The 16,008-nt window shown below is 34.9% G+C and overlaps 2 protein-coding genes across 8 annotated transcripts; both read right to left on the minus strand.

Moving 5' to 3' along the window:
• Window positions 1-1,776: 1,776 nt before the first annotated feature.
• Window positions 1,777-5,575, minus strand: LOC112028755 (uncharacterized). Its single transcript, XM_024061444.2, has 6 exons — window positions 4,943-5,575; window positions 4,755-4,861; window positions 3,913-4,010; window positions 3,471-3,673; window positions 2,397-2,446; window positions 1,777-2,165 (listed from the first exon to the last, which is right to left on the minus strand). The coding sequence occupies exons 1-6, from the start codon at window positions 5,325-5,327 to the stop codon at window positions 2,115-2,117; spliced, it is 894 nt and encodes a 297-aa protein (XP_023917212.1). The 5' UTR covers window positions 5,328-5,575; the 3' UTR covers window positions 1,777-2,114.
• Window positions 5,576-10,385: 4,810 nt separating this feature from the next.
• On the minus strand, window positions 10,386-15,649 carry LOC112028740 (uncharacterized). Of its 7 annotated transcripts, XM_065759912.1 has the most exons (6): window positions 15,585-15,602; window positions 15,169-15,381; window positions 14,555-14,642; window positions 13,073-13,182; window positions 11,296-12,134; window positions 10,386-10,825 (listed from the first exon to the last, which is right to left on the minus strand). In XM_065759912.1, the coding sequence occupies exons 4-6, from the start codon at window positions 13,080-13,082 to the stop codon at window positions 10,634-10,636; spliced, it is 1,041 nt and encodes a 346-aa protein (XP_065615984.1). In that variant the 5' UTR covers window positions 13,083-13,182; window positions 14,555-14,642; window positions 15,169-15,381; window positions 15,585-15,602; the 3' UTR covers window positions 10,386-10,633. The 7 variants fall into 7 exon arrangements, 6 of the variants coding, with proteins under 6 accessions (XP_065615984.1, XP_065615985.1, XP_023917188.2 ...); XM_065759913.1 differs by having other exon boundaries at window positions 15,174-15,649; XM_024061420.2 differs by having other exon boundaries at window positions 15,169-15,649.
• Window positions 15,650-16,008: the final 359 nt, after the last annotated feature.

The raw sequence follows: 16,008 nt of genomic DNA on the forward strand, positions 1-16,008 counted from the left end.
AACATTGTGCAATCAGTACATCAAACTGAGCTTTGGGTTTTTTGGGGTGTTTCACTACTAATTTATTTTGATACAATGTTTTGAAAAATGAATTTTGATTTAGGACCATAGAATTGTTTAGGTGGCCATCTCATAACTATAGGAGGTGTTTGCGGAGAATTTTCATACCCAAAAAAAAAAAAAAAAATTAATGTTATACTTTAAGTTTATCAATTAAATTTAAATACATTATTGAATTAATTTTTTTTTATTGGATGACAATTGTTATTGAAAAAGATAACACTGTTTGTATTGCATTAGTCAATGTAACCATATGTTTAGATTTAATTAAAAAACTTAAAAAATCATAACGAAGTTCTGCCATTTTCTTAATAGGAGTTTGATTTGTTACATGTGCCATTAAGGTAACATGAGCCAATCTTGAACATCATTGCACATCATCTGCATTATAGTAACTCATCCATAATTAATGGAAAACCAAAAGCATTTCTTATGGGTCATCTAATTGTTGCATTGCCACAATCTCAATAACTTAGCTTATTAATCGCCCAAATCACAACAATCCATTGCAACAACCCAATATGTGATTTAATATTTATGGTGATTGAGTATTCTTTTTTTATTATTATTATATAATTGTTACAAAAAGTGGTGGAGGAGAGATTCAAACCTTAATTATCATCATAAGGGAGACCAACAAATCACTAAGATACAAGGGTCTTGACCAATAATTGTGTATTCAATTGTGGAAGCACTTGGCAACAATAGCGTTTCATTCCTTAGTTTTATTAGGTTGATACAATTGTTTGACATCTGAGGGATATTGACTACGATCTTTAATCTTCGTCAACAAATCCCCAATATGCTTGAATATCAATTGAATCAATGAGTTTGGGCTTTCACTTACAGCAACGCATGGTGGAAAGAGATTGGAGTGAAAAATGATTTTTTTTTTCTTTTTTTTTTAGATAGGTAATAAGGAAGGGGAAGATGGAATTTGAAATTTGAACAAGAAATATAGGACTCATAAAGGATGTCATTACTGTAAAAACAAATTGAAAATACAAAATTGTGAGCTACAATTTGCAGAGGTACGGTAGAATTTGAAGATTTTGGCTAACTTGCGGTTCGCGTGATGTACGATGTTTTTGCACTCGGATAAAATTACAAATGCCTAACCTAAGTAAATGCTTTAATCTAGATCAAGTTCCAGGTGACTTGTCAATCCACCCAGTGAATTTCGAGATTTTGTCTTGATCTTTCATTGGTGCTTTCCAAGTTTTTTTGTCCTATTTTACAAAATGATCAAGGGTTAAAAGTATGTATTAATAACAGCTAAAGCGTACCTACCGCACAAAAAATGGCCTAGGTCACCTCTATATGATTGTGGATATTCAATCACTTTATGTCACCTTCTTCGTGTGAGACTACGTCACTCTCTCTCTCTCTCTCTCTCTCACAGACACAGCGCAAAACAGAAAGCTTCTGTCTACCCCGATGAATGAGACAGTGAAAGATAGAGAGGCGCTATAGAGAGGGGCTCTACTCTCCCGTCCCTTCATTCGTCTATAAAGAAACTAATTTTAACTTCATGCAGCACAAACGAACACCACTTCAGGCTTGTATAAGTGGGCTTTGACTCCCCTACAATATCATATACTAACCTCTACCGCACATGAGTATACTCCTAAAGCTTCATTTTTTGTTATGCATATTCTCGCAAATCTTTATGCAATCCATATGTCAAGCTAGGATAAATCAGTATGCACTTGTAGGTTTTCTAGCATTAAAAGAACCGTGTAATATAAGAATAAACATAATAAAGTCATCTATACAAGGCATTTAAAGGTCCAGCTTCCCCAAATTTGTTCACTAACAACCTAAAACAGGCATCATAGCTTGCCACTATTTATAGCACTAAAACAAATAAAAGAACACAGATGATATCTAATTCAGTTTTGCCAACCAAAGTAACTGCACCTCCTAAGAAAATCACAATATTAAGTTTGAGATGTAGCATCTACTGATCCTGTTTTCCCTTCAATGGTCATTACTATTAGTTACAGATGCAAGTCTTTGCCTTTACTTCATATTTCCCTCAAATTGGCAGTCTTCTAACCTCTTGCAGCTGCTGCTTTCTTCATTTGTGCTTCATCTTCAACATCCTGTAATTGCCAATAAGATTTCAAAGAATTTTCAAGGTAACAATCATTTGATGCAGGCTTCTAGTTCCATGTCTATTAGTTAAAATTCATTTATCTATAAGATTGTTGGTCAAATTAAGATGGATGCTTTTTCCTCAATATGCAAAAGAAGTGAAATCAAGGTGAAGCATAAGTCAATGATTTTAAAAATGTGATGAAAGAAAAGTGAATCAAGCAATAAGTAAAGCTTACTGAATTGCCAATCTTGTCAAAATCATCATCAAAGCTTTCCTCACCATCATCTGAAAGACCATGTAAGATAATCAACCAACTGAACAGAAAAGTTATAAGACTCATAACTCAATATTCACCACATTTTTATTTCATCAGAGATGTTTTACATAACATGCACCAAATTATTCAAAAGTTAAATGACACTAAATTGCAAATCTTGTACACAAATTGTCCACAACTTCACTGAGAAAATATTGACTATTGATCAAAAGAGCCAGCCATACATTAACACCTTAGTACTTTTTTCCCACATTAATTTGATAAATTACATAGAGGTAAGACATTGGTGCGATGGCAAGTGCCCTCTGCCCAAGCAATGTGTCAAAGGTTTGAGTCCAGGAATTAGGCTCTCCTAGACCCCACAAAAGCAGGAGCCCTGTGCACTAGTACCCCCTTTTTTCTATTGATCAATTACACATTAACCCAATGGGTCTTTAACCATGACCCCACCCTCCACCCAATTCTTATAGGTGAAAGAAGTGCCATTTGAATCAGACCTCATTGGGAAGCCAAACACCTTAGAATTGTAAGCAATATGTAATATGTAAGTGCCTAGAGTCCATAAAAATAGAATAATTGAATAAGCTTATTATTTTTTATTAAATTTTAAATGTATCCATCTATTTTATTAAGTATTTGAAAATTTAAGGGTATTTGTCCTGTTATTATGCTGCCACATTGTTTCTCTATATGACATATGCAAAACAATGGACTGAAAGACATTCATATTCCACAATTCTAATTCTGTATTGGACAATGAACACCACTTTCAAAAGATCACTTCCATAAAAAAATAAGGGCAAATGATCAAATGGGAGACCATAAATATTTTGATATTAGTAAACTCTATGGGAATGCATGCTAAACCTGCTAGTGTGCACATCTAGATTCCATGCAAAATTATGCTGTAGTTTATACTAAGACTAGAATGTAATTAATGCAACACTAAAACATGTCACAAACAGATGAAGGGAAATTCTAAATTGCAATTGAGGCTGTTGAACATGACCACATGTCAACAAGGAAGTATACCTCCACCCCCATCACTGTCTTCAAGATCTCCCAAAAGAAATTTATCCAAGTCCTGCTCAGCTGAAGCGTTGGAAGTTTGACCCTTCAAGCTCTTCTCCACCCCTTCTGCTTTCTCATTTTCTTCAGAAGCTTGTTTCACTTTATCATCTTTTATGTCCTCCGCTGCTTTGAGCTTCAGCTCCTCCATGTATTGCTTCTCAAACCTAAGAGTAAGTTTATAACCATTGTAAGAAAAGATATTAATTCTAAATAGTCCAAGTTAAACCAAAATACAAAGAGAGAACAATCCATTCCTCCTTTGATTCACCACTCCAGAAAATGGAGATTTTGAGAAACAATAAATTAGTATCTACTTCCAATAATGCATCAAAAATAAATTTAATATCTTGTGGGAATCCATCAATAAAGCAAAAATGCTTCTCTCAAATAAACTGCTACTTACGGAGCCACATGACTGTTCACAAGTGTGAAATATATTTTCCAGAATCTTCTTTCTTTCATAACACGTGGGCATAATTCATATCTTAATCTTGAAATTTCCTGTGAAAAAAGATAAAAAGATTATTGAATGTTCTGCTTCTGTAGTACATAGCATCACCTTATTAACACATATAATCCAGTAAATCCCAGGACAATACAAATTTATTTGTTAAAACCCATTCAAAAAAACACAAAATTTATTTCAATATCATTTTGCATTTACTTGGAGAAGTAAAAAACTTAAAGTGCAATGAAAACAAAAAGAACAGAATTAATGAAGTATCAACAATTTTAACTTCAACTTTGAGCAACATTTTTGTGAACTCAAGTTTTTTCCCTAACCACTGATATAATATAAAACTTCCAGTCACAAAATCAGAATTTTCTCAGCTTATTAGCCTGATCAAAACAAGCAACAGTTCAAAAAAAGACTAGTTTGCGGATTTCTCTCCTTCCAAATATAGGCATAAAGTTTTAACACAGAACAACAACATTCATGATAAATATATTTTAGATTTTGGTCCCTCAATTTGAAAGTGATCGCTTTTAAACTAAAAACTAATCTGTTATCACTATGCTAAACACATTAAGACTAAAAGCAATCATTTTAAGTTTGCTAGAAACTAAAAGCAATCAATTTGAAGTTGTTAAGGACTAAAAAACTGACTACTTTAAGCTTCAGGAACTGAAATCGGTCATAAGACAAAAAAAGTAAAACTAAGGTATATGAATTGAATTTTATGCAAAATTGAGATTGCGCATGGAAAAAGAAAAGCATAGAAGAGAAATAAAAAATGAACCAACTTTAACAGTAGTGAGAACAATCGTAGCGTGCTTCTCCTGCCACTCCGTCAGATCTTTACGCACATTCGACACCGTGGTCGTAGTCACGTCAGACGCCTCCGCTTCCTCTGCAAATTTCAAAAAGCGTTCCTTTTTCCATCAAATCACAGAATTCAGAAAACAGCAATTGAGTTGAATTAGTATTTTACCTTGGATTGGGAAGTTCTGGAATGTAGTAGAAGTGAGGCCCTTGACGAAGTCTCTCAGATCGTCAGTGACGCCGAAAGCGCGGAGCTCCGATTCGGAGTAGGAAGCGGAGGCGGACGAGGAGGAGGCGGAAGAATTGGCGAGCGAAGAGAGCTGAGCGGGGATAATGTCGGAGAGGGAGAGAGACTTGATCTGCTGAATCTGAATCTGATCGAGCGCGGCGGATTTGATCTGATCGGCCTTCTTGGAAGCCTCGGCAGCAAGCTCCATGGATTTCTTGGTGGTTTCGGTGACCAAATCGGAAATGTTGACGGAACTCGTGAGAGTCTGAGATCTCCTCGCCGCTTCTTCTGCCAAGCCTTTCGCTCTCTTCCAAATGTCCTCCATTGTTGTTGTTGATTTTTCTGAATCTCAAAATCTCAAATCTGAAATTCTTTGTGTTGTGTTTGTCTTGTTTGTGTCACTTTGTTTTGTTAGAGATAAAGATTAGGCAGTGAAGATTGATTAGTAGAAAGACGTTGATGATAATAGGGGTCTTTGCTGTTTGTTTGTGTTTGTTGGTTTCGCTTTCTGTTTCTGTTTCTGTTTCGGTGTTTCTGTTTCACTCCATCACGCAAAAACGCGCCGTTTTAGCTCAGGAGTCTCGTCTCACCCCCCCAGTCTCTAAATTATAAGTCAACTCTAATGGAACTAGCGGGCTCCAGCTTTGGGCCTTGTGGGGTTTGGAGAGTTTTGTTCTTTCTAAACCCAATCCAAAATCCTAATTCTCTAACTCAACTCAACCCAATTCAATTCAATCTGATAGGATTGAGTTGAGTGAATGAGTGACTTGAGTCATTAAAATGGCAATTGACACTCTTTTCAATTATTTATTCTTCAAAATTGAATACCAATAAAACCTTTCTTTTCACTTTGCTATCATCGTAGTTAAACCTCTTTTCAATTTCATCCTTAATGATGAAAATGAAGAGAGTACTCTTATGATTGGAATTAAATGATTAAGAATTTAAATAATTAAAAGTCATTTATTCCATGTAGGATACATTTGGTAAAAGATGACACTTGTAATGGTAGTCATTTACTACAAATAACCACTCATACCTTTATTTTTTCGGCTGAAAATAACTACCACCTATTGCCTACAAGTGGAAGATTGGATTTTATGAGAACTTTCTTCAACATTAGCTCCAATTTATCGGATGTCACCGAAGGGACTCAACATTAGCTAACAATGTGGTCCTTTATCAAGAGAGATCAATCCATGCTCGTAGCAATGGCAAAGTTAGGAATTTGTATCGAATAAAAAAGAAAATGATTAATATTTTTTTCTCAATATATGTTATTGGGTTCAATTAATAATGCCTTAATGCATTAATTAAGGTTAATGTTAAGTACTTTATAATTTGTAACTTATAACTCAATAAAGTTTACCTTGTCCACAAACCTTGATTTTAAGATTGAATTATAAACCATTAAATATACAAATTAAGATTAAAAATTACTAATAAGTTAAAAATTTTCAAAAATTAAAATAACAATCAATGAAAGCATATAAAAATCAAATAACAAATAAGATATTACATTGATATATTACTTATTTTTATGAAGATAATAGCAATAAACGATTTATATGTTAGATAATATATATATAATTTAGGGTAAATTTCACTAACTACTCCTAAGGTTTGGGATTTTGGGTTAATGTCAACGAGGTCCAAAACCATTCAAAACTAACAATTTCAGTCCTTAAACTTAAACTATTTTAACACCGTTATTTATTTTAGTGTCTCTCTCTCTCTCATACCTTTCTTCTCTCTTGTTCCTCAATTTTCAATCTTCACTTTTTGACTCTCTAATCCCTCTCACTCTCAAACCTTTCTTACTCTCTCATCCCACTCTCTTCTCTCTTACTCTCTCGTCCCTCTCTTCTCTCTTTAGTGGTCTTTGTGGCGGCAGGGTGGTGTGGGTAAGTGGTGGTTCGTGGGTTTTGGTGTGAGTAAGTGGTGGTTTTGTGGGCTTTGGTGTAAATCAGTGTTGGAGTCTCTTCCTTCTCTCTCTCGTGGTTTTTGCAGCAACGCCGTGGTGTGGGTAAGTGGTGATTCGTGAATTTTGTTATGGATCAGCATTAGAGGGTTTGGGTTTTCTCTCTCGTGGTGTTTGTGGTAGTGTCGTGGTGTAGATTAGGGATGGTTAGGTTTTGATCGGTGGTGGTGGATTTTCTGTGGGGGTGGTTGGTGGTGGACAATCACAAAGCCATATAAAGGAGCAAAGTTTTTTTTCTTGCTAAGGCTTATGAATTTGGGGGTTTTCTTAAAAGGATGTTTTGATTGATTGGGTTTTGGTTTTGGATTAGGATTTAGAGTTTAGAGGCTTTAGAGGGTTTAGGTTCTCTCTTGTGTTGTTTGTGGCAGTGTCATGGTATGGGTTAGGGGTGGTTAGGTTTCGATTAGCAATGGTGGATTTGCTATGGGGGTGGTTGGTGGTGGATAGTCACAAAGCCATAAAAAGGAGCAAATATTTTTTCTTGCTAAGGTTTGTGAATTTGGGGGATCGGTTAAGAGGATGTTTTGATTGATTGGGTTTTGGTTTCAAATTAGGATTTTGAGTTAAGAGGCTGATTTTTTGTCACAGTTCTTGATTCTCGATTGCATGTTCTGTGGTTTGGGTTTAAATTTGTTGTGTTTTCCTCCTCATTCAATGAAAGTGAGTTTTGATTGTTGGTTTCATTCAAGCATTTTTTTTTTTCTTGTTTGTTTATTGAGAAAGTTCTTGTTCTTCATATAGAGATTGTTTAAATCCAAGTTAGAGAAACATAACAGAGAGAGAGTTAGAGAGAGGGATGAGAGGTGAGTTAATAATGTTATACTTTGTTTGGACTTAAGGACTAAAATGGTTAGTTTTGAATTGTTTTGGACTTGGTTGGCATTAACTCAAATCTCAAGGGTAGTTAGTGAAATTTACCCTATAATTTAATAAAAGAATAAGAATAAAGAATAAAAGAAGAGTTTGTTAACCACACACATGTTCCTCTTGAAATTGGAGAGTAAACGCCTTTACCACTTAGCACTAAAAATGAGCCAAACAAAACAAAATGAAGCAAAGAACTAAAGAAGAAAGAAAAAACACAGCAATGGTGGTGCAGTTTTTTGAGGATCAAGAAGAAGTGTGCACAACAATACAATCTTCTTTCGTGATTAAAACAAAAGGAAGCAATTAAAATTTATTTTTGATTGAGGAAGAGGGAAATTTGAAACCCTTTTTTGTCTCATTTTTGTTAATTTTTTCCTTTTTTGTCTCCTTTTTTTGTGAGATAATTGTTAAAATTATGTGTATGTTTTAGATTTTCTTATAAAATTACTACATTTTTTGAAAAGATAATACTATTTAGGGATATATAACAAATTTAATAGCCAGATTGGGGGTTTTAGGGGCATTCTATAGCAAAAGGTCCTAAGAACTTAAAAGTCTAACCTAGTTTGTAGCTATGATCCTTCTTAACTTATTTTTCTATATACTTCACTCTTTTTTTGAAGTGGACAAAATTTACCTCCAAACCAATTTAAATTCATCTCCTCTAACCCATTACGTGGCGATTTATAAGATTATTTATGTGTATATTATTAACAAGTCACATGATTCATTAAAAAATTTATGACTAAAATTACACATAAATAGTCTCTTCAATCCTCACATAGTACTAGAGAGCAAGGGAGAATATCTACTATGAAATATGATACTAATACATTCAACTTACAAAAGGACACAATATCAATCTACTCAAGTTTCCCACTCTTGGTTCGAACTTTTGACAGCACTAGGTGCAACCCATCCTTGGCTTCCCTTAATTCTAACAGAGGGAGAGGAAGAGTAGAGAAGGTTAGGGGAGGTAGCCAGAACGTGCTAAAATTAAGAATATTCTAGTTACTTTTCCTTCTCTTTTCCCTTTACTCTCTTCTCTTCTCCTTCCATCCATACATACGGGTAGAGATGAGGGTCTCTCTTCTCTTCTCCCTCCATCCAACATATGGACATATAGGTAGAGATGAGGGTCGATTTGGAGACGCTATCTCTGTGAACAATATATGTACAATTGCTCTTGCATTAACTTTCGAGTAGCTACTTTCCATAGCCTAGAGCTAGTTGAAGTTTAAATAATACTCCAACTGCATATTAGGATTTGCATTATTTCAAATCGTACTCATCTTTGTTTTAGACTCAAATTGTATTTAGATAAGCATTTGTTCTTATTTTTTAGGATTAGATTTTAATGGTTATCTCATTCTTGACCATTTATATAGGTTGAAGGCATTAATAAGAATTAAGCAGAAAATTAACCCTTAAATGTCTTTCTTATCATATAGAGCTTCATTTACTAGGTAAGAGTGGATGATTGAATCCCAGCACAATACCCATCACACAGGATAGGGATGCCAATCGGGGCGTAAGAGCTGCTGTTAAGAGGTAGTTCCATTCCTTGGAAACATCAATTGCTACTCTGAAGAGCTAGTTCAAAAGAATGACAGGAAAAAAAAAAATAAAAGTTGCTTGATTCCAAAGTTTAGATTTAGGGAACTTTGCTTCATATTGAATTCTTAACAATGGATAGGAACTTTACTGCAGGGATGTCTAACAATAGTTACAGTGTACCCTATTCACCTTAAATTGGTCAGAAATATGCGGATGAAAACTTTTCGTGGAGGACTTGGTCTATGGCTAACTGATAAAGTTATATTGCACTCCATCAATTTGAAACCTTAAAGTTTAATTTGTTACACTAACTACGTCAGAGAAAAATTAGATTCAGATAATGAAAAAATATAGGACATTGCTTGCATCTCAGTTGGCATGCATGGGGCCAAACTCAAAGCATGACACTAGAACCTACTGCACAATACACACCACGCCAGAAAAGAGGATGTATATATTTATAAAATTAGAAAAGGGTAAATTTTGAATGATCTATAAAATTAGATTCTAGACCTATGGATAGAGAAGAAGCATTTAGAATCTACAGCAAAGAAGGCCCTGCCTCCAACCTTTATGCTTTCGGAAGCACCTCCGGTCAGCTTTTGCCATTCTAACTGGACTACTATTCATTCAGACGGTAATCTGTAGGCATGATAAGCAAATACAAGGTGTTATGGATTTGGATATATAGAGACAAAAATAACCAGAGGTAAGGAGTTCAAAGTAAATTACACGGGGAAGGCAAAGGAACGAGTGCTGGTTGTGCTGCTATCTGATCGAAGAGAAACGCTGCCAGAATAAGTGACAGGCCCAGAGAAGTTTATAAGACTTGATAAAGTACCTACTGCAGAGAAACTTTCCTCTCCCTGACTGGCCGTGGAAAAACTTACATCTCCCTGACCATATTGAAGTTGCCTTGAAACTGTCTGAGTATCAGAAATGCCATTTTCAAGCTCTGACATTTTTTTGTTCCAAGACCACTGTCACCATTTTCAAGACTCAACTTTCTTCCACTAACTGCAGGTGCTAAGGAGTCAAAATCAAAAGTGATGCTTCCATTTTCAACCTTACTATTGTAATATAACTCATTGGAGAGACTGCTACCGTTTGTTTCTTCCGCTGCAGAAACCCTAGTAGGGCTTGATGACATTGCATCCCCATTGTCATTGTTTGATTCTTCTGCTGAAGAGACCAAATCAGGGCTTGCAAACATTTGATCCCCACTGCTATTGTTTAATTCTTCCACTGCAGAAACCAAAGTTGTGCTTGCCAACACTGAATCCCCTGCTATTGTTTGATTCTTCACTAGCAGAAACCAAAGTTGAGTTTGCCAATATTGAATCCTCGCTACAATTGTTTGATTCTTCTGCGGCAGAAATCAAAACATGGTTTTCCAAGATTGCTCCTTCACCAGATACCTGCATTTAAACCATTACAATCAGCATTGGACTTTGAAATGCCAACCTCTCTCAAGCGTAAACAATATTTCACCCAACAACAAACTGTAAGTTCCAACTTCTAGTGCCTGTCTATCCCATGATATGACCACTAATATGAACAATTTATGTTGTCATTGTTGGAGACTGAATGATTGCCACCTTCACATCATTAAAAGATTTTATTATTATTTTAAGAGAAAAGGTTCATAGTATGGATTGAAATATTATGCAACAATGAGACCTATTTTATGCCCCAAATCTCATGCAAGTAGTTGCGTGCCAGAATCCCTGTCAATGAAATAATTTTCCATTGAAATGAAGCTTTGTCCACTACCATGATAAGATGATAAACACTTCCAAGATAGTGGATCTTAACAAAGGTGTAAATCAGCTATTATTACCAGTTGTTTTGGCATATTACACAAAAACTTTGGCTAAGAGATGAATACCTGGAAGGGCTGTTGTTCAACTTCATCATTATTCATAGACTTGTAGTGGGAAGTATATGTGCCCATATCTACAATTGGAAGCTTCCCTCCAGGCAAAAACATCTCTTTGGAGACATCATTCACAATAGTATCAGTGGAGTCTTCCCCTGTTGTCATCAAATCCTTGGGATCACATTGATTAGCTGAATCCTTATTAGAATCATTTTCTGCTGAAAACTTCAACGCATCTGGAATGGCCGTATCAATATCTTCTTTTTCTTTCACCAGTTCTTTGTTTTTATCCTTCTCAGCAGGCAGAAAGATGCAAAGAGTTTTCTCATCTGTACCACTCTCAAACAGGATCTTCTCCTGGGAAGGCATTCCTTCATCAATGCAGATGTCTTTCACAACATGGTAAGTACTCTCTTTGTAGCAAACTGTCAACTCTGGCAGTTCACATTCCATAATGCTTTTGTCCATAACAACATCCGAGTCCTTATCAAATGGTCCTGTTTCTCTGGAAGAATGAATAGGTGATGCAACAAAATCTCTGACCTCATCTTGGTTTTCAATTTTTAAATCATCCATGCTCAGGGAGCAGTCAAAGTTTGTTGCAGTCCAATCATCTCTGTCATCTAAGTCATATGGTAATCCCCCAGTACCCCTCTGAGTGCCCTTTAAGTCACATGAGAGCCTCTTTTGATTTTCCTTCATTATCAGGTTTCCTGACTTCATAGCAGCGTGTATAGCATTGTCATTGTATTCGAAAGGCTTAGAATCAGGCTTATGACCAAGAGTCGAATGGCAAAACACTGGTTCACTATCTGCAAGTACATTAATATGTGGAATGCCAGTGAATACTGAAACCAGGAACATAAATATAGTCATACACACAGCATTCAGGTCCTGTATCATATTGAGGAACTTGAGTGCATAGAAAATAAATCCAGTGACAATTTAGAGCTTGAAAATTTAATTGATAGAACATTTAAAGACGCAATTAACTTAAGATAGAACAGTAAGCCCACAAGTTCTCAGCCAAACCATAAGTTATAATCACTCATCCTCTGACATATGAGGTATTAGTAATAGAAAAGGATGACCAAAAGCAACTATACATGACATATTTAACTTTATCGCCATGTCAAGCAATATTCACCGCTAAATTCAATAAATACAAGTACCTCTGAGAAGTCAAATTCCCAAGTGAATACTCTATTCATCAAAGGAGATAAATTTAAGAATATAATTTATCAAGGTTCCTTGAATTCACAAATTCCCAAGTGAATACTCTATTCATCAGAGAAATCCAGAATCCACCAGAAAAATGAATAAGAAATAACTTCTATGAAGGCATTACTAGTCTACTACTAATTTATAGTCAAGAAGTCTTAGGGTGGCTAGGAGACCCTTAGAAAACCCAAATTCGTGTTAGGCACAAAATTAGGCTAAAAATAGGAAAATTCACCAAAAATGTTATTCTTAAGCAGATCCTAATTCATAGTTTACCATATAAGTACCCAATCTTGATTAAAATACTCCCAAAAACTCTAAAATAAGTAAATAAAGCCCTATTCTACAAAATTTAAAGTTGTTTATTATTATTATTATTATTATTATAATATTCCATCCAACATCATAATGTCACATATTAAACTTGTTCAAGCCACCCATGAGGCGGAGACAAACTTATATAAGAGCTGCAAGCTGCAAGGATGAGAGGGGAAAAAAAGGAAATCCCAGATGCATGAGTTACACAAAAGAACAGAATCAAAGAAGAGGAATATTTTGTTCTTACCAAGTTTCATGGTTTACATGAACTGGGAGAGCAGAGAAATTTCCAGAGTAACTATGTGTGATATTAGAAGCTTACAACAATTCTGGTAGGTGCAAGAAACTGAAGTGATCCTGCTCATCAAACACAAGACAATGTAGGAAAGTATATTAAATAACCTTATTTTAAAAAATAAATAAATACATAAAAAATTAACAATAGAGAAATCAATTGAACGATAAGATGTTCAAGTTCAAAAGGAGAAACAATTAGACCTCAATTGCTCTCTGCAACGAAAAAAAAAGCATTACCTAATATTATTTTCATACACTCTAAATAAACAAATTTAATGGTCTCACAAACTGGAAAAAAATAGTGCAAATCCAAATGATACAACTGGACAGAACCAAGAATGTAAAACAAGGGTCAGAAACAGAACAGCAATGAAAACATCATGCTCCTAGAACTTGTTACGATCACATTATTGAAGTGCAAAGTTCCATGATGTTGGACATAACCACCCACCCCAAACTATACCTAATCTTTAACAAAAAAGAGAAAGCACAGGTTCCTATCATTGCTTTTATGATAATTAAAGTATATGACTATTAATAGCCAATTCTCAGCTGAGCAGCCATGATAATAACTAAACACAAAAAGACAGATGCAACTTGCTAAGTTTTCAACAAAAATAACACTGAAACATTATTAAATTAAATTAAGAGCAAGCAATGCTAATTGATGATTCTGGATTGGCTAAAAAATGGGTATAGTACAGTTCCTTGGGTGAGTACACTAGGCACGCAATTAATATTGGTTTAATGTTATTTTTGTGTTTTATTGATGAATAAGGAACCTAATGTACTGCATCCAATGAACTGTAACAAAAATATTCTCCACAAAAACAAACACGTTTCCAATAAATTGCAACAAGAAAAGTGTTAACAGTAATAGAACAATTAAATGATTCCATGGCACGGGGAAAAAAAAACTATTGACTTACTTTGTTCCTTTTCAAAAAATTTACCAAAAATAAAATAAATAAATAACTTTCGGCTAATTGTGTGGAATCTAGAGCCCGTTTTCAATACACTAAAAGACAAGGAAAAGTTAAAAACTTTTAGAAAGCTTCTGTAAACTTTCAACAGCAAAATCATAACCCAATTCTTATTTTTTAATAATAAAGGATTATCTATGAAAAGGAGTATGACACTAGGCTCTACGAAATTCCCACCGTCTTTTTGTCTGATAGCTCTGACTAGATCTAATTCATTGCAATTAAAAAAAAAAAAAAAAAAAAAAAAAAAAAAAAAAACACCACCAAGAATAGAAATCCAAAAGGCCAACTGAGAAAAATCCCAGATGGGTTTCACTGTAAAAAACCAAAATTATAGAATTTCAGAGATCTGAATCGGATCCCAACAAACTCAGAGACCCAAAAGAGTAAAAAAGATAGAGATCAAACAAATAGAAGAAAGAAGTTGTTTTATAAAGTAAATGTGATACCTTTATGACCAGCGCTAGCTATATGGGACATGTAAGCAAGCCCTTTCTGTTTCTCACTTTCAGAAAATACAATATCCACGAACTCTCACTGCACCCAAAAATCCAACAGTTCAAAAAATCTGAAAAAACAACAACAGAGTTCTCTTTTGTTGGTAGAGAGAGAGAGAGAGAGAGAGACAAGTTTGGTAGAGAAAAATAAAAAAGAATAAGAGATAGAAATAAAAGAGAATCAATATCAAAGGGAAAGCCGGCGAGTATTTGAAGAAGAAAGAGCAAAAGAAAGCAAAAAAGAGAAGAGTGGTGGTGATGGTGGAGGTGGTGGTGGGGGTGTTATTGTTAAGTAGCAAAAAGAAAAGAATAAATATACCTGGGGGTATTTTTTTTTTTTTTCTTTTATAAATTAGAAAAGTTCTAAAAACTAAAAAGGTCAACTGGGGTGGGGAGAGGTCTCTCTCTCTCTCTGCAATTAATACTATTTCATATATAGAGAGAGAGAGAGAGAGAGAGAGCAACAAAATAAAAGGCTCCCTCATTAAAACCTCAGTTTTTGCATTTAATTTCCAACCAATATCAAATCGTATTAGTATCTCTCACTTTCTAAAATTTGAACTCACCTCACCTCTGTGCATTTACCCCTTGTCTTTTTCTTTTTCTGTTTTCTATCACTCAATTTCCCGGAAAGTCCTTTTCCTCCACGCCAAACACCATAAGCCGAGAAACCCTTTTCGTTTTGAGGCCTTGTCCCTCTCCTTATCTAACAAAAGTCCAAACTTGATGTTCGAGAACCTGAGTTACATACAGCTTTGTCTCTCTCTGTCTCTCTGTGTCTGTGAAAAAAGTCAAAACCCGAATGAATGAGGGATGTGGGAACAGACTAGAGTTTTGTCTGTTTGTTTGTTTGATTGATAGTTTAACTATGGATGTCTGGTTGGCCGGAGAAAAAGGAAGGACGGGGGGAAATACACAACAATCACAGAGACAGAGACAGAGACAGAGAAAGTGAGAGAATTATTGGTCTGTTGAAACTTACTCTGTTGTAGTATGAATTATGTTGCATATATCTGCGACGACTCTCTCTCTCCAGCTCTGTCAGCTTCGAAATATATATATATATATCCCAGGGCTGAAATGAGGTGCGGTGAGCTAGAGTTTGGACTTTGATCCTTGGTCATTTCCCAATGTGTTGAGATTTAGGCTCGATTAATATGCGTGTTTAAATAATAATTTTTATTTTTTAAAAAAAATATGTATAGATGAAAAAAATGTGTAAAAGTACTTTTAATATTGTTTAAAAATTAAAATGATGTGTTTAACACATGTAACAAGTAGCCATTAGTATTACTTACTCAATTTTGAGCTGGCCTGCCCTGCCTTCCTGCCCCTGGCCCTCTTTTTCTCTCTTTGTCTACTAGTTTTTCTTTTTTTATTTTAATTATATATTTGAAAATTCTTAG

This window comes from Quercus suber, unplaced genomic scaffold (assembly GCF_002906115.3).
Source record: "Quercus suber isolate HL8 unplaced genomic scaffold, Cork oak 2.0 scaffold_346, whole genome shotgun sequence".
Taxonomy (NCBI): Eukaryota; Viridiplantae; Streptophyta; class Magnoliopsida; order Fagales; family Fagaceae; genus Quercus; species Quercus suber.